This window comes from Limulus polyphemus, unplaced genomic scaffold (genome assembly GCF_000517525.1).
Source record: "Limulus polyphemus unplaced genomic scaffold, Limulus_polyphemus-2.1.2 Scaffold4716, whole genome shotgun sequence".
Lineage (NCBI taxonomy): Eukaryota > Metazoa > Arthropoda > Merostomata > Xiphosura > Limulidae > Limulus > Limulus polyphemus.
In genome coordinates this window covers 12,830-38,279 of record NW_013670326.1, presented here as the reverse complement: position 1 = coordinate 38,279, position 25,450 = coordinate 12,830, and the positions used below count along the sequence as shown (strand labels likewise).

General features: G+C 34.9%; 1 protein-coding gene across 2 annotated transcripts; it reads right to left on the bottom strand.

The window, feature by feature from the left end:
* Window positions 1–8,096: 8,096 nt before the first annotated feature.
* Window positions 8,097–24,247, bottom strand: LOC106471589 (protein max-like). 2 transcript variants are annotated; one of them, XM_013932202.2, is made up of 4 exons: window positions 24,042–24,247; window positions 17,426–17,545; window positions 16,274–16,397; window positions 8,097–8,901 (listed from the first exon to the last, which is right to left on the bottom strand). In XM_013932202.2, exons 1-4 carry the CDS (start codon window positions 24,078–24,080, stop codon window positions 8,711–8,713), a joined length of 474 nt encoding a protein of 157 aa, XP_013787656.1. In that variant the 5' UTR covers window positions 24,081–24,247; the 3' UTR covers window positions 8,097–8,710. The 2 variants fall into 2 exon arrangements, with proteins under 2 accessions (XP_013787656.1, XP_013787657.1); XM_013932203.2 differs by having other exon boundaries at window positions 17,438–17,545; window positions 24,042–24,227.
* Between the last annotated feature and the right edge of the window lie 1,203 nt (window positions 24,248–25,450).

Genomic DNA, 25,450 nt, shown 5'->3' with positions numbered 1-25,450 from the left:
TTCAATTAGTGGTCAGCGGAGTAATGAGCCGTATGGGCGAAGGGGTAATAGTAGTAATTAATAAATTAATCCATAGGATAATTAATTAATTAATATATATACATACATACATACTGGATGGTCGTATGAAGGTGAGGCAAGTCCAAGGCGTGGCAGAGGCTGGTTGATCTTTGAAGAAGGAGCAGGTCGGCAGCCGATTTTGACAAGTTATCGAAATAAAATGAAGCAAACGGGCCTTTACAGGGCCTGGCGGGGATCAGTGGATCAAGGTGCCAAGGCTGGGATCTATGTATCCGATGCCTGAGAATTAGATGTGGGGGGAAACTGGAGTACCCAGAGAAAACCCACTTTCACTAGTCGGGGCCGAATGAGAGCCCGGCTAGTGCCCGAACATCTCGTTCTGATCCATTGTCTGGCGCGCTTCTATACAAGAATAGAGGGCGCGTAGAAAAGACTAGAGTTGCCACGAACAGACATGATCCTTCTATAATCTCATGACGTGTTACTAGCGTCACGTGACTTCCGCTGTCGTAACATTGTTATTCTTTATTTCGCTGACCTTTTTGTTATTCTTCTTAAGGATAATTAGTTAAAAATAAAACAAGATATTTAGATAAATTAATCATTTTGATAGATGGAATAACTTGCCCCTCCCTCTCCTCCGTAACTCAGCGGTAAGCTTGAAAGCTTGCAATGCAAAAATTCGAGATTTGATTCCTACGGTAAGGATATGGTCCACAGAAGAAATCACACTTTGGATAATTGTTATGTTGAATTGTGGAACGTATTTGAACTTTAAACTACACATATTTCTGCAATAAATCGTTATTGTTTAAAATATATAGTTGATAACTTTTTATATCAGATTAAAAATGACAGTTAGAGGTCTGAGAGCTCTTGTTGGAAATTGAGTGTATATTTCTTATTTTTACTAGTGTTGAGAAGTTTCCGAAAAAATGAAGGTAGTAGAAAGTGATAGAAAATTGGAATAGCGTGACACAAAAATGGGGAAAAAGTGACCGAAATTTTAAACGGGGTACTTTAAATATAGCCAGTAACATTCCAAAACCTTTGAAAGATCTTGAAAGCAAATAGAAGTTCGTGCTCTGTTACTTTCAGTTGTACCCCGGTGGGACAACGGTAAGTCTTCGGATTTAAAATGCTATAATCAGGGGTTCGATTCCACTCGGTGGACACAACAGATAGCCCGATGTGGTTTGGCTATAATAAAATACACATACATGCATACTTTTCTTGAATACCTGGCTTGTGCTTTATGAGTAACGTGCACGAGGTTCAACAGGAGCATATTAAATCAATCACTAGAAGGCGCTGCAGTCGAATAAAAGAAAACTAAAACCTAAAGAGCCAATAGTATTACTAACCGCTGTCTAAATGAATGTGATGTTGTACCTACGTTCAATTTTTCTCCGCGTCATTCTCCATTTCCTGAAAAAATTTCTACCTTAGAATGTTAGAATCTCTTGCCATTAAGCTAAGAAAACCAGCTTTTAACCAGAAGATTAAAGCAGTACCACTACATCTTCAATTATGAAAATGTAAAGAAAGAACCAGAATATGAACTTCGATCATTGTAAAACAAAACGAGGAAAGCAAGCATCGAGATGAACTGCCACTATTGATGGATAGGTTTGAACACTATAAAACATGGTGATAGATAGTGGAGATGAATAACCTGCTATGGAGCTGGAATCCATTAAGATCGTTGATAAACAAATAAACCAAACATTTCAAACTGACAACACTATTAGGGCAGCCAATACTGACTTCTTTAGTGCCTCCAAAAATGTTTCATAGCTGAAACTTGTTTTAAGAGCAAAATAATTTGGCACTAGCCTACTGCCTGTAAATAGATGGTATAAAAAAAGATGTGTGGAAGTTGAGGTCAACAAGGAAATTATAGCCACGATTACATCCAAAGGTGGTTCAACACACTCCAAGAACTACACGTTACATTTCAGTACCTATTTCATGCTAGGTTGAAACTGAAGGAGCTGCTCGACCAAATCTGTGGTCACTCTCGGGAAGATAATGAATAAGACGAAATCTAATAAGAATACACCAGTGTGATGAGAAGACAGCATTAAAACTGTCCATGTTTTTAGTCATAACAAGCTGGATTTAGCCAGGAATAACGTGAAAGAGAGAATTTTCTGCTAATACTGACCAGCTGTTCTCTAGTTCAGCATGTTGTGGCTATACGAACTGAAAAAAAGAAAATAAATAAAAATATGTTTCCACCATCGAGTAGACTCTTGGAATGACTGTATGTATAGGTCAAAATCATGAAAATGGTGAACGAAATAGTGTGCAGGACTTCAAACAGTAAGAACACTATGCTGTGACCAGCAGATATATTCAGTTAATTGTTTTTCCAAATTTTCGTGCAGATGTTCTGCTGTATGACATTCTTTTTGACCTAATGTTGAACAGTAGTAAACATTTTATTTGGGTAAGGCTTCCATATGTCAACACTCAGAAATTTGTATCACTTCGACCTCTTCTGGGAAGCGAACCAATCTAAAGAGGTGGCATACATATTTGTATACATTGGTACAAGTTAGGGCTAAATACTACTTGGAATAATCGGTGATGTATACATTGTTAGATTCTGGTATATTACACTTTTAACATTTCTGTTGGAGTGTCGGCTGTAAATCAAAATTATCTTTATTCTTGTCCTGTAAAGAAATGAGTAGAAAAGATTCTCCTCCACTGCATCAGCCAGGTAAAGTCACAGCAGAAACGGAGGCCAGCCAGTAGGGGAAACAACACTAGTTTTTTTTTGTTACTGCAAATAAAGATTTGCTTTATTTGTTCACTAACCTGTGTGTTTCTTTACTTTACTTGTTCGATTTATTATCTGCAGTGCATTTTCCGAATCTGCAGACACTTTTAAACTTATCTGCCAGAGACGAGTGTACTTTCACCAAGTTCCCATCATGCTTCGGGATAATTGGAAGAAAATGTATCGTGGAGCAGAAATCCTTGTCCTCAACTGAGTTAAGCATAAAGAAAAAAAGACTGGATCAAATTACAGTAAACAATTCTGTATTTCAAAGACAAGTGTAAAGCATTGTCTTGTTATCCAAAAGTCCCGAGTTCAAGACCTAGTCCCGGAGTTTCTTTTTACTTAATGTTTATTAGGAAGTGTGCTTTCATTGTTTCATAATATTAATTATATGTAGTAATAATAAAAATACATATGGAAGTCTAATTAGACTCCTATTATTTGGTAGTTTGGTGGAAAATCAACCCACTAATTGCCTGACCACTACAACACAAACCAATATAAATTTTCAACTTATAGTTAAAAAAGCCTTTTGATTGAGGGGAAACGAGGATGGTTTCTACTCTTGGATAAAACCTTGGCCATTTAGTCAAAGATCCTTGGTTCAAACCCCAGTCTGAGTTTCTTTTCACTTACAATAATGTTTGTTACAAGATAGTCAATCTAAAGTACAGCAGAGTATAAACAAAGATATGACACACACAAGTAATTATGAACATCTAGTGTGATCCAATGATCAAGTGAAAGATGCTCAGACAAAAGATACGAATTTAAAACCAATTATTCAATGGATTAAGAATAGTGCAGAAAGACCCTCATGGCAAACAGTTAATCCATACAGCCCAAAGACGAAGATTTATTGGACACAGTAGGATTCATTATGCCTACAAGAAAGATTATCATGTTGTAAATGAAAAGATAGATACTAGTAGACAGAAGCACCACCATCATCTCCCGAACCTTCTAATGGCTGGATATGCAGATATTAAGAAGATAATAGAGGTAATAAGAAAGTAAATATTTTGAACTTATGCTATGAATGTAAAGGTCCAGGAAAGAAACAGCATGGACAACTACAGCAGCATTGTATTAAAGCACCACCTGAGGGATGTGTTTTGTCTCTCTCTACCACAGTGGAAATAGATAAAATATGGTTATGATGGATTGTTTTCACCAAATGGTCAGAAGCATATGCTTTTCCTGAACAGGAAGCAGAAACTCTGTCAAGGTAATCAGTCAATTAATCTATTTCAAGAACTAGGGTGCCTATAAAACTCCAATTAGAAATGTAACTTTGAGTCATCCTTGTTTGTGGAATTAAAAAAACCAGAACAGACCTTCATCCATGTTGGAGAGATTGTTAAATAAACTATCCACTTACATGGATGAACACTGGAAAACATGGGATCAATATCTTCCACTGCTATTTATTAAACAGCAGTACATGAAGCTACAGGTAACCATCAATAATGCTTGGGAGAGAACTTAGTGTCATTGGACCTTTTGTACTTTCACCTGGAGAACAGTCATTCAGAAGAGCCTTACACAGAATATGTATAGATATTAAGGAACACCACTGAGATCATACATGACTTGACCATACCCTGAAAAGACAAACCAGATAGCGATAAAACGAAAGGTGCTATGATGTTAACGATGGTACGACTGGATTCCATAGAGGTGACATGGTACGACTGTCGAAAAGTTGCTATGATGTTAACGATGATACGACTGGATTCCATAGAGGTGACATAGTATGACTGTACAATTCCCACCACATGAAAGGACAAAATCGAAAGTTGGGAAGTTTGTACAGAATCCAGAAGGATTGGTGATCCACACAAAGCAAAGGTTAGCCACACTGATCGTCTTTGAAAGTACGTCAGTGAGAGAACAAGCAACTGGAAAACTCCAAAGAACTTATCAGCAGAAACTCAACCTGCTGAGCACCTAGGGTTCCTGTAAAAACTACTTACAGAAGGCCAGCAAAGAAAGTGCTGCCAGTGGATTCCCTTAATCATCTACCAAGGAAAAAACCCCTCGGTGACAGGACAGCCAGTGAAAGTCATCCTATCCTTGGAAAAGAAAATCACCAAAAAAAGATTTTGGGAATGAACAGTTAGTGTTTTGTTATTGTATCAGGATTGTTCAAGGGACTTCAAAATCTAGGAATGGGGTGGTGTTGTAAGCTGTATTTTCAATGTTTCAGTTTAGATGTTTGCTAGAGGGCACATCAAGTTAAAATAGGCCTAGAATAGTCACAAATATTAATGATAGAGAGCCTTTGCAAAGTGTCTGAAAACATGGCTATCTTATTAATACGAGCCTTAGTGAAACACATAGTCAAGAGTTTTCAGTTGGCAGAGTGTCAATTATTTGGTGAAGTATTTAATTTCAGAAAGTATTTGGATCAGTTTTAGTTATTGCATATATTCGTTGACTTGATAGATTAGTCATGAAATTGTTCAAGTTAGTTTATTTATACATTATTCATGGTACCATAATGAGCAAATCTTTGTTGAATTTGAAAGTGAAACATATTTGTGAATTTAGGTCTATAGAAACATTACAAAAGAAATACACTAATTCATTATCAACCCATGGACTGGATTTGTTCTTATTCTCACCAAATCATTTAAAAGAACCAGCCCAATAAAAGAACTATTTTACAACATTATGGGGTCACACCACACTGTCCAAAACACGTTTGTTTGATTTTTATTGTTACTAACATCAGTATTTTTCTGATGGCCAGTTGGTTAATTTATGAGCCTTAAGCTCTTCTACATACTAGAACTTATGTGACTTTACTACCTTTTAATTGGACATAGCTTATTATTTTACTTATATCTATACTCAGAGCTGTCTAGAGCCTTCCGAGGTCCTGGTCTCTCCATCCCCGAGTCAGATCAGCAGTAACCTTCACTGTACATTTTTCTTCATGCTTCACTCAACACACCTTTTTACCTTATTATTATCTTAATTAACAGTATTTATTCAGTTTAGAACAAATGCATGCTTTACCACAAAGAAAGTTGCAGTTCTTTGATACCAAAATAGCTTAGGCATAGAAATCCCCCTACATACTAGTTGCTTAGCAGTAACTCTGAGGGTTTTTAAGACTAAAAATTAGGTCTTGATGCTCATAATGTGCATAGCACATCCAAAAATTATTTATTATAATTCATATATTAAAAATATACTTTCATTAGTGTGAAAATAAATCATTTGGACACAGTACAATTTTTTGATTGCACCAAAATCTAATCGTTTTCTCATCATTTCAGTGAAAGGCAGTTTCTGTGAAAAAGTTCTTCAGTCGGTTAAAAATGAAAAGGATATGATTTTTTGATTCCTTAAAAGGAAAATATTTTTAGTGAGAAGCAGTGATGCATCAAACTATCCTGTTCACCAAAGTCCTTACCTAACAAAATGTTTCATCTAGTTATAAAATATAATTAAGACAGACAAAAATATGAAGCCATAAGCTTCAATCACTTTTGAAAAGTAGATCTTTCTTCATCAGAGGGCCAATGAAGAAAGGTGGACTTTTTGAAAGTGCTATGGTTATGGGGTTTTGTATTTTTGTCTTTGATATTTTGCATCTTGCTAACATAAAGTGAAAATGTTGTCGATGTGTTCATTTCTAACACTCATACTTCTTTAATGCTTTAAACCAAATCATGCATGCACCCTTGTGGTAACATACGGGTATCAATGTTTAGATCTGACCCCCTAAGTCACTTCCCCAAGGGCTCTTTTGCTCCCCATGCTACTCTATTGATCTCTTTCAAACTCTGAAGACACCCTGTGAGTGATTAAAGGGAGATTTGGCCTCCCTATGTCGCATCTCATGGACAAAGACCCAATTCCAATGTCTTTACATTCATTAGCTGGTTAATCGTAAAACATGTTTAAGATATGTTTCTTACCAGCATAATTTGTATGATAAGACAAAATCATAAATTCTAAGATTATTAAAAGAATTACCACATTCAGTCTCTTCGTTTTTAATCTTCTATACCAGAAGGAAGATAGCTTGTTTTTAATATTTTACACCAGAAGGAAGATGGCTTGTTTTTAATATTCTAGACCAGAAGGAAGACAGCTTGTTTTTAATATTCTAGACCAGAAGGAAGACAGCTTGTTTTTAATATTCTAGACCAGAAGGAAGATAGCTTGTTTTTAATATTCTACACCAGAAGGAAGACAGCTTGTTTTTAATATTCTACACCAGAAGGAAGACAGCTTGTTTTTAATATTCTACACCAGAAGGAAGACAGCTTGTTTTTAATATTCTACACCAGAAGGAAGACAGCTTGTTTTTAATATTCTACACCAGAAGGAAGATAGCTTGTTTTTAATATTTTTACACCAGAAGGAAGACAGCTTGTTTTTAATATTCTACACCAGAAGGAAGGCAGCTTGTTTTTAATATTTTACACCAGAAGGAAGACAGCTTGTTTTTAATATTCTACACCAGTAGGAAGATAGCTTGTTTTTAATATTCTACACCAGAAGGAAGACAGCATGTTTTTAATATTCTACACCAGAAGGAAGACAGCTTGTTTTTAATATTCTACACCAGAAGGAAGATAGCTTGTTTTAATATTCTACATAGGCGTTTTTGAGTATTCAGAATTGTTTTTACTGAGCTGGATTTGCATGGATTTCAGCAATACAATTATTAACTTTGTTTTTCTTTTAAGCTTCAAGTAATATGTCAGTTTAATACCCTTCAAATATTGCTTTCTGAAGTATTTCATCTCTAGCTAATATACTTATTTTGGGCAAAATTATTCCAGTTGTACTGGGGGAGGGGTATAAGTTAGCTTTTGATAGACCTGATCATCAGTTAATACATTCATTTTGGACATAATTATTCCAGTTTTATGGGTTTTTTTTATAGATAAATAGTGTCAATGTTACTGGAACTATCACTTCATTTTTGGATATCATGAGCTGGTGTTCAAGGTGTCTAACAACACAAGGTATATCTTAATGGAAAGTAATGCTATTAATGTTATATTGGTATTATCATACTTCATGACTTACTTATACACAAACTTATATATATATTTATTTACATACACTGAAAACTAACTTACATGTAAAACATAAATGGAACTTTACACATACACACACACACTAAAATACCTTCAGGCAGCCTTCTTCCAATACTAAATTATAGTCCTCAAAAAATGTGGAACATGTCAACGTACAAGTGGATGTAAAAACCAAAATCAACGATGCTGTACAAAGATAAGTAGAAGAGTCAAAGGCATTATTTTTAACTTATCACAGACAACTCATTTATTCTCAATGAAATATACAACACACGAGTCACTAATCACAAGACGTTCATTGTTACATAACCTGGATACAAATATAACAGAATTCATTCCATTACCCACAGTAAATATAAATCTATATTTTGTGCTGCTATTTTGTTTAATATGCACACATTCACTTCAAATATCCAGAAATCCTGGTCAAAGATACTGGAGTATTAATATCTGGCTAAGTATTAAACATTAATGGGAACATCAATCTAAAATTTGATTAGTTTAGGAAATTAACTTGTTTTACATAATTTTGAAAAATTGCAAAAAATAAACATAAAAGTCACTTTTTGCTTGAATAAATTATTAATCAACAGAAACTCATTCAAATGTAGTTATTTGTAATTTTCACATATAAATAGGTAGATTCATTATCCGAAAGCTTGTTCCCTTCAAGAATTTTCCAAAAACATCAGTCAACCTCAAACGCAATTACGTCTCATGTCCGACAATCTTTTCCTTTCTTAGAGAAACACATATACATACTTAGAAAATACACATTTGACAGATGATGGCAGTAAAAACAGAGGCTGTTAATACCATCGATTTGAAGCATCTAGGCGGTAGGAGAACTTATCTTCCTTTTCTTACAGTGGCTTTGTCCAGAATCTTCGGTATCTGAGCTCTCCGAGCCTGACCATCTATCAAACGCTGATATTGTATTACTTTTGCTGTTGATGTGACTTGTATCTAATATAGTAGAAGCCGTGTAGTTTCCCGTAGCCTTGGCCTTTTCCATAGATCGTACTGGAAAAAGTAAAAACAGAATCAACAACACTCACTACTAACCCTTGGGCTACTGTAATCTAATAGTGGGAGTTGACTATCACTCTTTTAATGCACCTGTGGCCTGAATGATTTTGTTTTAGCAACATGATGTGAAATGTGAACCTTTCAGTTCTACATTCAGGTACGGTAACTATTAGCTACACCTGGCCCAATTTGAGTAGATAACAATGTACATAGATGATAATGTATGCATCTCTTCACAATCAAAGATAAAATCAAGCATATACACTTCAAATTATTATGAATTTTTTTTTTTCACACGTTAATATTTTGAGAAATTGTTTTACAACAATATTAAAACTGCTGATCAAGTAATTAGTACATCAAGGCATGGTTTAATGTTGAATCAGGTTAACAGGTCTAAATACTTTTACAGTTATCATTGTCTGTATGGTTGTATTTGTTGCCATATTTCTTGGATCAGGTTTACATACCTTTAAGTTATTGTTTCAGTGATGGACATTTTCAGGGTTATACATTTTCTTCTACAATATGTTAGTAATCTTTTTTTAGAACTTTTAAAATCTTTGTTTTATGTAACACATTAACTGTATGGTGTATGCAGGACTTGGGTGTTCATGAGTTGCATGTTGCCATGACATCATGGAGTGTTGTCAACAAGAGGTCTCAGGGGGGTGGATTAGTTGTGCTCTTTTTTTCTTTATAACTGGTCACAAAGTTTCAAAGTACTTCTCTTCAGAGGTTGAACTGCTAAACATTTCACGTTTATTTTACTATCAACGACTGAAGTAGAAATCTGCTGAAAATAAAACAACAAATCACTGCTTGTGTCATTAGACCGTTTATATGACACCGTAATGCGTTACTTTCATGAGCAACGAAACACGCACAGAAATAATCCAACTTGACCCATGCTCCGACAACATGATGCAGAATTTATCAGCTTATCTATTCTGCAGTGTTTGCAACAAGAATTCCCCAGAGTAATAAGATTGCACTTTTAATCTGTGAAAACATTTATTACAGTATATGGTTCGGAGCCGATCCAATAAACATCGCAAGCGCTTGAATATTGGTCATCCTTTTGGAATGTTTGGAATTTAGCAGTATACCGTACAAGCATACAAAGATAACTGCCCACTTTATCGAGTGCCTGTATAGAAAGTGAGACTAAAGACAACGCACTTGATTCGGAATATCGATGTGCCCGTTACAATAAGATTTATTTTGGTTACAAATAACAGAAAAAAAGAATGAGACTGAAAAAGTCTGCTCTTAATGGCGTGGTGCACGTTAATCGAGAATGTACTGTATTTACAAAAACATCAATGTCAAAATATTTTAAATAAACGTTTCAAGTAAACCATTTAAATAAACAGAAATAAAAAGGGCAAAGGAGAATCTGAAAACTCCCGAAAAATAATAATAATCTGTTTCATTTTAGAATGTCTACGGTCAACGCTGGAGCATTAATTGTTATAGTCTATTTATTACATCAAACTGCTTTATGCGTGTACTTGTACTTTTTTAGTTCTCATACTGTATTACCAAATTGTTTTCTTTCAAAAATGTGAAAGAGACTTACTCTATTATCATCCAAAAAACTTTGTACTATATTTGAACTTGATTAAAATACCAAGATACTTGAAGAGTTCCATACACTAAAAATTATTTTTAAAGTTCAGTGGAAGTAAAATCACACTTCTAACAAAATCTTACATTATTATTACACATTTACATACTTTAGTCCAGTAGCAGGGAATCAAAATGTCTATATAGTGACAGTGTTAAGTTTTAATACATCAGACTTAAATAAAAGTACAAGTCAATTATGGAAAACAATATCATTATTACTTGTACTGAGTTAGGTTGTATTTTGTTGTGCTGTTATTCTGTATGTAACGAAGTAATACGTTCCGTAACCAGGTAGATATAAAGTAATTCCACTTCGGAATAACTCAACAAGTTACAAATGTCACTATTGTATAATAAAGAGTAAACTTATTGAGAGAAATTAACACAAAGATATGGAAGAAAATTCAAATAAAACACTTGAAGAGAGCACAAACTAAAAGTTATAACATGTACTGCCAAACGAGAAGTGATAGTTTGGTAGAGTTTAATAGAGAGAGTCACATGTGTCAAGAGTGTGTGTCGCACTGTTATTGTTTGACAATTATTATATGATAATTTACATGCAAGACACATTTGAAATAGTCAATTCCATATGGGTGGAAGTTTCGAGGCTTGTGACATGCGCAAAACATTTTTTGCAATATAGAGGGCAGCACTGAATGAGAATAGCTATTTATGTGAGAGGAGGTAAGTACCTATCGGAAGTTAATATTTTCCTAAACTGAAAATATATTTCCAATAATACTTACCTCTGCTGACACTATAGTTATTTCTCCATCTCCAGGGTTTCAACTCTTTGCCCATCTGAGTACTGAGAATGCTTGCTCCAGATTTGTTATACCCTACTTGAATGCCCTTGGCAAATTATAATTTGCTCTTCACTATGAACTCATCAAAGGTGGAAAAGAATATGAGTAATCTTCAGTATAAGCCAGCCCCAACCAGATAACCGAGGTTCCACAACTCGGGGTTGGAATTTAGGGGTCATGGTACCTATATCCCACATTGGTGGCTAGGACTATTGGACCCCAATGATATATATATATACTTTTGATTGGATCCCAAACTGTAGCCATAGAGTGATGTGTTTCACACCACCAGAACCACAACGAGAAATTAAGCAACACCGAAGTGGACAAACATTCTCTTGATCCCAAATTGTAGCCATAGAGTGATGTGTTTCGCACCACCAGAACCACAACGAGAAATTAAGCAACACCGAAGTGGACAAACATTCTCTTCTACTTGAAGAATTCCAAAAGGCAACAGCCCAGGCTCAGAATGATGAGATTATGTATGCCATACTCAACCAAAGGAACAGAACTCATCTGGTCTGGAATTATGAACATTCATCCTCACTCCCCAACCAGGTGGGCAATGAGTATTCCACTTGCCCTTGGAATTATTGAGAGGACGTGGAATCTGTGCTCAACCAAGGACCTAGGATGGAACCACATCGTATTTGGAATTATGAGGAGAAACACAAATGAACAATATACAAAACCGACATGGATCAAAGAGAAGGGCCATGCACCCCCCCAATTGCGCAAATTCTGAACCAGAATTACGAGTAGGCTCCTGTGGAGGTTGGTGCTGCTCCTAGTGACATCTGTGAAAAACATCCAGGGACCCGAGTAGGAGGGCCCCCCAACTTCGTCCTCTTCTCCAGGAGTGGAAAAAAGCCTCTGCCCGTCACCCCAGCAACTGGAAACTGGGGTGGTAAGAACTCCCAAGCTCCACTAGCAGAGTTTAGGGGAGTTTGTACGTTTCTGGAATCCTGAGGAACAGTGCTCTGGAAACTGTGGAACAGGTGAACCAAGTTCTCCACATTTTTAAAAGCAAACCGACCCTGATTTATTCAACATGAAGATTGGCAGGGACAGGCAGGATCCCCTTTCATTTTACTCATGATAGGCCATGAGTGGCAGTCCATAATAATAATAAGATAATACCATCCTGTAGGTCCCTAGATGGTCTTACGGAACACCCCATTTCAACAGAACCTGTTGCAATCTGTAGTAATTATAGCGAAAGTGGTTGCTAGAGCAGAATTGACAAGAGAAAGCGTCCCTGCCTGGGCAACACTCGCCACAGAGTGGGATCCAGTGAAATAATAAAGGAACCCTGGAAATACAAAAAAAGAGTATATGATTGAGGAAAATATTCACCTATGGTAAAAATTGGTAACAGACATGGGCAAAATAACTACTGGGGTTAGTCAAAAACCCTCAGAAGAGGAAACTTCCAGATCATGTAAGTAATGAGATGGGAAAGTATTAGTAGTAGTCCACATACCAGACTGCACAATGTCTTCCAGAGGGCAATTCAACTGAGTGGCTATAATAAATCTGGTGAGATGACACACAAAAGAGTCCTCTCCTGTAACTATAATCCATTAAAGGCCCTATGAATAAAATTAAAAAGACACCGTGTTAGGGTAATGGGAGATAGGTCACGGGAAAAAGAAGGATTCCAACGAATGAACAATTGATTCCTACTACCTTGAAATCAGGTAGTACGAGCTACACAACTTGTGAGGGCCATAACAGGACATAACAAACAGTCAGGATTGGAGCAGTCATAAAGGTGAGAAATGGCTGGCAAATGGATTGGTGAGAAGGGTCCCTTACCCTGGTTGTCTTGGGAAGAAAAGACCTACTGAGGTAAAGCAGGACAAATGTGGAAAGACAAAGAGTCCGAAGAACATGAATTGCAAACAACTCCAACTGACAACGTCCATGTGCCAACAACAACAAAAAACACAATATAAAACAACTGTAAAATCACAATTCATTAACTGAAAGGGTCATCTGGCTCGAAGAATACGAAGGGTTTTGAGTAGACCTGATAGTACTGAGGATTCAAAAACCTTCCAATATTTGTAATACGAAAAGAGAGTGGATAAGGATGCTTCATATAAAGCCACTGTAAACAAAGCAAAACCCGTCTCAAATACAAAAATGGGATATGGTAGGTACTTGAGGATGAAAAGGGTGGAAATTCGTTTTAATACACCACTGACAATAAGTATGCCATTTTCGTTGATCAACTACTGTGGTTGGCCTACGGAAAGATTTAGTTAAATACAGAGAAACTGTGGAAGTTAAACCCTTATTTCAAGCAAAGGACCGCATAACTTCCAAGCATAAAAACTGAGTTTCCAAACATCTGGGTGGAGAATGTCTGATCGAAGTTGTCTCAGAGATTGCCAATGTGGAAGAGGTGGAGGAAGATATTCCTACAGATACTAAAGAAGCGGAAACCACATTTGAGCTGGTCAATATGGTGCAACCAAGTTAAAACAACAGGGAATGAAGCAAACCATAGTCAGAATCCAGGACAATAGCCGAATCGGAAGAAATGCATACAGATGTAAACCTGTCCAGTCCTGACTAAATACATCTACTGCCAATACTTGAGGATGAGGTATTGGAGACCAAAACTGAGAGCAAATCCAGCGAAAAAAACTTGCAACGTAGCATCCATTCCATCGGAAGAATCTGGTTGGATCGAGACAAGTGATCTGCAATTAAACTCATCACTCCTGGAACATGATATGCTAAAAGACTGGTATAATGGAAAATCGCCCTGTAGAGAAAATCCAAGGTATGAAAACAAGGTCTCGAAAATGTGTGCCTCCTTGTTGAGAAATCTGAGATACCACCATGGAATTGTACCATGACCTTAAAGAGAGACAGACCTTGAAGCATTGCCTGGTGTATTGCAAGGAGTTTGAGAACGTTGATATGGAGGGTAGACTCCTCTTCTGTTGGAGGTGTCAAGGTAATAGGTTGCACAGATAAAGGTGGAGGTGATGTAAAGATTAAACAACCCTGAATCCAGAACATGGACTACCCATGAATCCCGGGAAAAAACTCCATATGTCCAGAGTGATGTAAATGTGCTCCCACTGCTTCCTCGCCCAAGGGAGGTATACTGATGCTGTTGTCAACGGTCCCTCTGAGCCGAAAATTCTCGAGAATACTGATGGACTCTATTATGGGAACCAATAGACCTGTGAACCTAAGGAGGAGGTTGGGCAAAACTATGAGCTGATACTCCCAAATTAGTGCCAGAAAGGGAGAAGCCAACAACAATAAAAAAGAAAATAAACAAACTGAATCAAATTTTTATTCTAAAGCCTTTGGAACTCCAGCAAACAACATGAGATGGAGAAAGAGAGCTTCCCATAGCTCCCTGAGGGCAGAAGACGGTAAACAAATACCTTCTAACAAAGAACCTCTACCCAATAAATCTCAACAACAAACAAGCCAGGAAACCAAAGAAAGAACAGAAGAAGTCAATCTGACTGAGGTAGACATCTATAAAATCTCCAGCTCGTCCTCAAATTGCAGAGGAGAACATTGATAGACTTCCAACAAAAGTTGGATCAAAAATAAATACCTCAGTACAGTTGTGAGAGTAAGACAAATCTGAGAAACTGTGATCTGTTTAGAGTGATCACAGGTTCCAATCAAGACCCCCCCCAGGCCCAAAAGGGGGGCAAGTAGTTGAGAATCTAAATATACCTGCTCTTGGTGGTGATAAGTCAAAGCAGGCTGTTCCAATAAACACGAGGGACTAAACATAGCTATCCCGTCGTGTAACTTAGCGGCAAATCTCCCAACCTGAACAGCAATATCAGGAGAAGGAGGAGAAACCAAGTAGTCACTTATTGTCCTTTTTGCCAACAAGGAAGGGGTAGAGTCAAATGCAATAGGAGAAACTCCCAAGATCTCACCAACCCAAGTAACCAACTGAAGAAAAAGGAGTTGGAGGTGGCTGATCAAAAAGATCCTCTGTTGAAGCTGACCTAGTGAAAGAAGGAGCCAGAAAAAGCGGGTGTAAATTCTCCCCAGCTGGTTTGGGTCATTTGCAAAATGTGCCTCAGACCCCCACAGTCCGCATATATGTATCCATATCACAACTGATCGTATGACGGACAGCCTAGACTGAGAATGACCCCTCCCTGGCCATTGACAAATACCAGATAACAGAGATGGAAGAAAAGAGGTCCGAATAGCCTACATAGTAAAAACATTAACTAGGGAATTCATACCCGTCGGTGCTTGTTTTTTTATTATTATTAGAATAACTTATAAATATATGAAGATACAACCATAGTAACACAAAGCACGTTCAACGTCGCAACATGAACTGTGAATAATTACAGCACTCCTGTTTATAGAAACCCGTGCCGATTGCTTCGTCAAAAATAGTGATTACATTATCTGAATGAGGTGCTTTTATACAGTGCTTGGATAGAGGGCTCAGTGAAGCTAATGGAGAATTTTGCAAATTAGAATTTGCCAATGGCATTCGAACGGGGTATAAAAAGACTGGGGCAAGCATTCTCAATGTTTAGATGGGCAAAGAGATAGAGAAATAGCTATAGTGTCAATGAAGGAAAGTGTGTTTTGGAATTCTTATGTATCAAAACCCTCCAGGAAGTTAGTTTCATATTTGGAAGTTATATTTGTCCAAATATTGATGAGCATTTTCAATTTATATGAAGAAACAAAGAACTGTCAACTGGAAAAGGAAGTACCTAAAACTTACGAGTTACTTTAAGTAGTTAGACATTCAGCAAATTTTATTATTTTAAATAGAGAGAAAGCTATTTCTATAGGTTAATTTTTTTAAATTTCAAGTCCCAGTTGCTTTCCAGATGTTAATTGTTACATTACAAGTATTTAATATGAACAAATATTACAGTTAAATTGTTTGTTCTTACTCTGATCTTCTAAAATCTTATTTTGTCTTTTCAGGTCATCTATATCTTGGTGGTGTGAAGAGTTTCTTCTTCTCATAAACTGGATATAATCTGCAGCTTTCTTTAAAATCTGGGCCCGAGAAGACTGTTAGAAAAAGAAAAAAAGCTTAAGAGGACAAAATTAAGCTAATTTTTCTTCTCACAAGTATTTTATTCAACACTAACCAATACACTCTATACAGTAAAAACTATGATCACATATTATTGAGTTTTGATTATGCTTGTTCCCGTAAAAGTCCGGTGAAGAAAGATATTTAAAATTATCATCAGTCTTAATATAATGTCAAGCAAACCACCAAACTAAAAATAATAAACACTTATGTTGATAGGCATTATTTATAATAAACAGAGTTTTCCCAAGTCCGTGGACTTGCTTTACACAAAATTAATGTTCATTCAACAAGTATATAAATGTAAGAAACAGAAATATTTTCTTTCTAATGTAGACGTTAAGATTTAACAATAATGGTTATAAACAACATGATTTATTTTTAAATATTTAACTGAAAAATGTTGCAACATGTTATTAAAATTCCAAAAAAGATTACATTAGAGAAACTTTATACAAAACTGTTAAAAACTATCATAGTGAATAAATGTTCTGAAAACAAGTTACGTCAAGGTAACCATGGGTTTCTAGCACACGTGGTTTAAGATCATATATACAACTGTATACCCATTTTAACAGCATACAAGTCGGGGTCAATATTGCATGAGTTACTACGTTATAGGCATTATAAAGTTAAACTCAAGTTTTTTATTTTAAAAGAAGTATTTATAAGACTTTACTTATTATTATTATTATCTATTTTTTCTATTAATTTTTCCCTCTCTTTCTTAGGTTTGTTTCACTAGGATTAATTAACCAACTTGATAGTGTCACAACAGCTGAAATGCTGTCACTTCTTAATTGTGAAGTGTTTTTTACTTCTTTCATTTCATATGTGAATAGAGGTTAGATTTGCTAGTCCTAGTCTGACTTCTACATTTCTTAATAGTGAGTATTTTGCTTTTTTCCACGGTGTAGTTTGTTGTGTTTTTTGTTCTGATGTTAAATTTAACATAATCGTGTCATGTTCACACATGTTAAAATTCATAAATAATTTCATATACCATTTTAAGTACCTTTTCTCCACGCAGTGCTGGAACAGCATCTCTCAAGCTGCTAAAGCTGTCTTTGATGTGATCTCGTCTTTTCCTTTCTAGAGCATTATGGTGTGCCCTTTTTTCTGCCTGAAAGAGCAATTTTATTTACAAATATTAGACACTTAAGATTGTACATTTATATATATTCTTGGTGTTCCATGCTGACCACATTTTATTGGGAGAATGACCTAAATAATTTATAATTTTTCACATTAACAGTTAATACCAGTCAATATCGTTATGTAAGTTTTCATAAAAATACAGACCTGGGAAACATAAAAATGGTTTTTAATTTCCATGAACTTAAAACTTAATTCTGTGGAAAACGGAAGAGAAATTAACAAATTTATTATAAGTTCTGCCTTTTTGATAGGCTGAAATTATCTTTGCACTTCGTAGCATCAAAATTCCCCTGGACATATAAAACTGGCTGGTTCTCAGTGGATTTTAAAAGTTAGACGTAACGGATGGTTAAGCCTCACAATGACGTAAACAACACTTGTAACAGAAGTTAACATTTATAAGATTGTAAGGGGTTGTTTATTAAAACTACACTAGGAAGTTGAACACAGTGGTTTTAAAAATACTTCACACAAACATCAGAGATGGGAAATGTGTAATGTTTTTGATATTGATAATGGTTTTTGTTTATAGTATTTCCTTCTGAAAGCTCCAGACATATTTCTTTAGTCCAATGAATAAGATAAGTACACTTGCACTTACATTACACAATATGCTTTCGGCAACCGTGCTAAATGTTTGATGACATTTTGTTGTTGACTGGTCGAGATTTGTATTTCTCTGACCAGGTTAGGTAAGTACATCAGGGAGAAAAAAAGTGAAATATGTTAATAAATGTAAAACAAGTTAAAACTGAATATATAAAATACAAGTTTTTCATCAATAACAAATATCAGATCTATGTATTTCTTTAATTTACAGCAACAATACAACATATGATCTATTCAGTTTCTATACATTAATTATGTTTTTAAAAATGACTTTTTTATCTATTAACTTTAGTGGGACACATACTTCCTGAATTTCACTTCTTTCAGGGGATCAGTAGATTCTAAAATAATATTATGCACCCACTTTCGTTTGTTTTAAATCTTTTTTTATTTATCTTATTTAATTTTTTGTACACGAAACTCAAACACGTGAATATGGTTTGTTTGTTATGAATTTCGTGCAAAGCTACACGAGGGCTATCTGCACTAGCCATCCCTAATTTAACAGTGCAAGACTAGAGGAAAGGCAGCTAGTCATCACCACCCACCACCAACTCTTGGGCTACTCTTTTACCAATGAACAGTGGGATTGACCATCACATTATTATGCCCCCACAGCTGAAAGGGTGAGCACATTTGGTGGGACAAGGATTGAACGTGACAGGAGATTGAGAGTCAAGCGTCCTAACCACCAGACCATGCCAGGCCTTCTGAGCCTGGTCTTACTTGTATGTTATCAGAAATTTTTGCTACCATATTTTAAATTCAATGCAGTAGTCCTGACACATAAATAAGGGAAAGTCTTGAGGGCCAGCAGGCTCAATGTTGGGAAGTTCTGGGGACCTCTTTGACTTCCTGGGATCTTCAGGCTCAAGATATTTAAGACGGTGTTGTTTATACTAGAAGAACAGCAGGAATATGTATGCAGTGAGCACCTCCTTCCCTCAAGTTAACCCCATTTCTTAAATTAAGTGTCTCGGACGTAGAATGTTAGAGCCATGCTGCCCGCAAGTAAGAAATAACCCAAAATAAAATGTAAGTGATATCACTGGATGAAAGAAAAATATCAAAGGAAAAGAATATTATACCTTGCAGCATCAGAACAACCCACTGAGCTGCTAACCATGTGATGGTACACCCTTTTGGAAAGTGTAATGTGTTTCATTCTATATAACACTAACATTGCCCAGAAGTAAAACTATACATTTATCAAACTCTTAATTCATTACCAAGTCATATTCCTACATAGAACCAATTTCTGTACTGAATTTAAAACAGGAAAGGAAGAGTTAGTTAAAAACCTTAATCACAACAAATTTGATATTTTAAATACTTTCACCTTCAGCAAAATTGTTAGTACACTTTAAACTGAAGATATTTAAAAATATATCTAAATACGTCCTAGAACGTGTATATTGTATTTTGTTCGTATTCAATAATACATTATATCCCATTTTTTTAAGCATTTTGAAATAGTTCTTTACAGTATGTAGAAATAAATTAGATGTTTTTATTTTTCTGGTTCCTTGATATATTTAAAATAAATCTTTAAAGCAGTGTCTGTGTACAAATTTTGAAGTCTGGAGGTGAAAGTTAACAGTGATAATAAGGTGTATTAATCTGTGGAAACAAGACTTTTATTCTTTAAGATATAACTAATGAGGCTATACTTTTAAACAACCTCACATGTTCAGCTAAGAATAAAATAATTTTGTTGGTGTAAGAGTAGCAAGCTACCACTCAGGACGATATTTTAAAAGCTTCTTCCTTCTCTGTTTACTAATCTTGTACAATTATTTTATTTGTAAAACAATTACCTTTGCACTTGCTTCAATTACAACATAATTCACATAAAAGGCAAGTAAAATATACAGCTTGGAGTCCTTTGCTAGCTCTGCCTGAACCTTTGATACCCTACCAGCCTACAACTAGTACCGTGTATTCCTTCTAACCTGCCCAATGTTGATTTTAAATTATATATATATTAAATTTTTTTTTAATAAAAGTTAAATTTTACTGTCTATGACAACTAAGAATTAATATGTATTTATATGGAGGCATTCTGTTTGAACAGGGAAAAGTTAAAATTTGGGCATGTAAATGCTTTTTGGTGATTTTCAGTTAAACTGGTAAACTTTCAGGTTATTGATGAGCAATATTGAAATAAACGCAGTACATTGTAAACTGTAATGATACACATTTGTAACAATAGTAGGCATTAATAAATAATTGTCCTAACTGATCAGTAAAAACTATTAACACAACCTAAACATAATTACAGACTAGTAAAAACTGTTAACACAACCTAAACATAATTACAGACTGGTAAAAACTGTTAACACAACCTAAACATAATTACAGACTAGTAAAAACTGTTAACACAACCTAAACATAATTCCAGACTACTAAAAACTATTAACCTAACCTAAATATAATTCCAGACTAGTAAAAACTATTAGCCTAACCTAAACATAATTACAGACTAGTAAAAACTGTTAACACAACCTAAACATAATTCCAGACTAGTAAAAGTTATTAACCTAACCTAAACATAATTCCAGACTAGTAAAAACTGTTAACACAACCTAAACATAATTACAAACTAATAAAAACTATTAACACAACCTAAACATAATTACAGACCAGCCTAAACCACTGAGTGCAAAAAGTTGTTAGGCCTAACTGTTAGCTCTTGACAATATTTCAGTTTCACTATTAGAAATAAATTTAAAATTCATTCTTATTTATTCCTTTTTTGTAGTGGATCTTAGGGAAATAATCTCAAACAATAAAATTCATCTTTATAAAACAATATAAATTTTACTTTCCAGTAAGCATTCTGATTAAACCGTGTATTGGGAGTGGGGGGTATAATTTCAGAACAAATAATAACATTCCTGTAGATATAACTCAAAATCCTTTTGGCTCTCCCACTGGCAATAGCACACTTCCTGGAAGGCTTAAGATACTGATCCACCAAAATATTTTTGTTTCATAACATTATTGAGTTGATTTCAATGATAATTCTCTTTAGTCTTTCATGTGGTATTGAAAATCCAGATATACAAAATCCACACCTTTACCCTCTTCAGCATAAGGCAGTGACATCTTTTAAGAAGGCCAAAAGGTTCACGAGACAAGGTTTTCCCCCTTACGAAACCATACTGGTTTTTCAATAAAATTTTACTTTGTCAAACATCTTTAATCAGTCTCTCTAGAACTTTTACCACCACAAACGCAAGACTAGTGATCAGGTATCGGAAAACTGGATAATGTTACATCTGTTTGTTAAAGGATGTGACAAACATTGACCTGGTAATTATAGGCAGCGAGTCAAATATACAAACCATTTTAATAACGGGCCTTACTTATGTAATCCCTAACATCAACAAAATATTACTGGCCAGGATGCATTATTTTTTAAACTTCCCAATGTTTTTTAATCTTCAAGGCAAATACCAAATTCATGTGCATTTATCGTATTTTCCATTACTAATTTCTCAAGATCTAGAACACCGTTCAAGGCTTCTTTACTGATAGAGGAAGAAAGATTATTTTGAGTAAACGCCCTTCCTTCAACAACCCTCAAGGGCTCAATTCCTATTTTAACATTATGCTTATCTTTAACTCAGTTAAAGAAAGCCTTACTGTTTTTAACTTCTAAAAAACATTTCAAACCAACTCTTGGCTTCCTGTAGTCCTCCAAGTCTTCTTAGTTTTGGGATTTTGTTGTAAATTATTAATGTCATTGATGAGGGTAGCTTCTTGAACACTAGTAATTCCAAATTCCCTACAAGGAAGGGTTTTGAAAGAACCTTGACAGCCTTAGTGACTAGGCTAGAATGTGGTAGACAAGTTTCAATAATGCATAGATAAAGATTATGCACTTAAAGCAAGATAACATGAAAATGGCCTGCTTGTGGAAGAGGATAATTCAAGTATAAATGTTTATAAAGCCTGTGTTGACATTAATTGAATAATTCTAGCTTTGATTTACGAACATTTTGATTTAAAGGACAAGTAGTTTACTGTGATGTATATAACATAATGTTTAAGGGCAATAAGGGACCTATTGGTCCATCTTGGCTGTCCCATCCTCTAAGTTGGTAATAATAATTCTAATAAAACCTCAAAGCCAACCCTCATCATTCATATACTTATCAAGCTTTCTCTTAAACTCACTTAAATTTACTACCTCTACAGTATCCACAGGCAACCTATTCCAAATGTCAACCACCCTGTTAGAAAAATGAAACTGTCTTGGCTGAAGATGACTCCTAGCTTGCCAACATTTATGTTTGTGTCCCCTTACCATTAAATATGAAAAAAAGATAATGCATCAACACTATCAGTATCAGTTCCCTTAACAATCTTAAACATCTCAATCAGATCCCCCCTAACTCTTCTTTTTTTCCCAGAGAAAACAATTTCAGAGATCTTAACCTATCCTTATTTGACAACCTTTCCATCCCAGGTATTATCCTAGTAGTAGTAGCCCCTTCCAACAATTCAATGTCTTTTCCAAGGAAAATAGGCCTAGAATTAACATAGTACTCCAAATGTGGTCTAACCAATAACCTATATAATGACATTATCTCTTTAGACTTGTATTTATTATTTCTGCAGACAGAACGTACAATCCTGTCTTCCCTGCCACTAGCAACATCACACTGTTTGGATGTCTTAAAAGACTGATAAACCAGAACATCAAGAACCTTTTTCCTCCCTTACACTGTTAAGGTTATTCCCTGCAAAATTATACTTGTAATTTAAATTGTGATACACCACATGTATTATCTTGCATTTATTATAATTAAACGTCATTTGCTATTTACTGACCCAACTTGCCAAATAATTTAAATCCTTCTGTAAACCAGTGGTGTCCTCCTCTCGGCTAACACCACCAAAATCTTTATTATCATCATCAAATTTAAATACTCTATTTACTATTCCTTCACCTATGTCATTGATGAAAATCAAAAGAAGCAGTGGTGATAAAGTTTAGCCCCAAAAAACCTCACTTGTGACATTAATCCAGTTTCATTGAATTCTATTTATAACAACCCTAGGCTTTTTTTTCTAGCCACTATTCTATCCAACAAACCAACCTATCTCCCACACCTACATGGGTAACTTTTTTAACAAGTCTTTTATGTGGCACCTTGTCAAATGATTTCTGAAAATCCAGATACACCCAATCTACACCTATAACCTCACCTAAGTAAGCAGAGCCTCTTCAAAGAATGTCAGAATAGAAAGGCAAGATTTTCCCCTAGTGAAGCCATGTTGACTATCCAACAAAATTTTAAACTTTGTTAAATTACTTTATGAAACATCTTTTTATCAGACGTTCAAAAATGTTTCTCACCAGTGATGTAACACTAATAGTAATAGGTTATAATTACTGGAATAATTTTTATCACCTCTCTTGAAAAGTAACGGTACTAGTATATAACAAAAATTAACTTCCAATCCTCTGGCACCTGCCCATATTCAAGGCCTACGTTGTTGTGTAAGAAAAGAAATACCAATATAATATACTCCCGAGTTCAATAACTTGAAGGTGAATAACATTAACATCAAACTTAGTTATAACTTATACTATATAGTGATACTGATACTTATCCATTAGTGATACAAGTTACTACTACTAATGTCTGATGGTCTTTACTAGTGTTATAATTATCAGTATAGTACTACTACTCGATTTGACACTATTTTTTGCGCAGAACGTTCTCAGTTGCTGTCAGAAGTATATTACATTTACAAGTAGAACAAGAACTCCAAGGCCACAGTAAACATAGCAGAAAAATGCAATGTTATAAAGTTAATGGAAAACTTAATTAACTTACATCACTTTCGACATCAATATCCCTATCTTCATCACTCATTTTTTTAACTCTTCTTATAGTTTAAAAAGGTGATCAGTGATCTTCTCTTAACTTATACCAAATATAACCCATGAGTAAAATGGCGTCTGCAACACGACACGCGGTCAAACCACGTGCATTTAGCGGATTTTAGCCAGTCACGTCTCCATACAGGTTTAGTGTCATCATTGATAAGGTTTAGTTATGATCAATAAATCAAATAATAAAAATACCAACAACATTGATACTAAATATATGTTTCCACAATGAGTAGTTAAAGTTTGCAGACGTTTTTTAAAGAAGTTGTGCTTTCTTATAGAAATAAAATTATTTTTTTTGGTGAACTATTTAGTGTTGTTGCAGGGCACTCCGCGATATACGTTAGATCAGCCACTTTCAGAACAAGATAACATTTAAAAACGTATCAGTTCTTATACTTTGGAGATCAAACCGAAGAGTTGAAGTCACGTTAACAAATAAAATATAAAAAAACAGGATTAACACACTACAGAAAAAAAAATTAAAACCCGACGTTTGAGCTTACGCCTTTCTCAAGGATTACAACTGAAAAGAACACATACAAGTAAACCTTACTTTAAACTGTCGCGAATTATCGCACACACGTTAATAGGATTCGAATGGTTTATTCCCACTTAGTCTACTCTGATGTAATCATATACCAAAATATTTGTTTTATTTATTTTTTTGTAAACTTGGTATGCCACTTTATTGTAAATGAAAAAAACTTTAAAACAATATTATAATTCCTCGAGAACAAGCTAAGTTTTTAATGTGATATATTTGTAGTGTATATATGCATGTACATAAAACTATCGATGTGTGAATGTTTTAAAAGTCTATTACATCGTACTACAAACAGTATAAATAAAAAAATTCGTTCTTTTGAAAACTGTGCCAAAGGGGTTTTCTATTTAAACCTTATTCTATATTTGGCAACCTGATGATTGTATTTATTAACTATATTTCCATTTTGTCTATTGCCAATGGGAGTAGACGAACTTGGATGTTACCATTCCAATGACTAACTGACAAAAAAAAAAAAAGTTAGTTGTTGAACAACAACAACAACAAAATAATATTAATAATTACAAAGGCCAAGAATTATTTCTATTTATTTTAAGTTTATAAGATTGAAACAGGAGAGGCTCTTTGAATTTATGATCAAGGAAACTGTTACATTTGAATAACAGCTTAATGTCAAATGCATCTTTAGGCTGTATCTTCATTTAATGATAAAACCCATTCTTTTTGGCTTTTCTTTGCCTATAGACGCTTGATACATTAAGAACGACTGAAATAATAATTTGAGTAGTAATTAATATTGTTACGACAGCGCAATTCACGTGGCGCTGGTAACACGTAATGAGTAT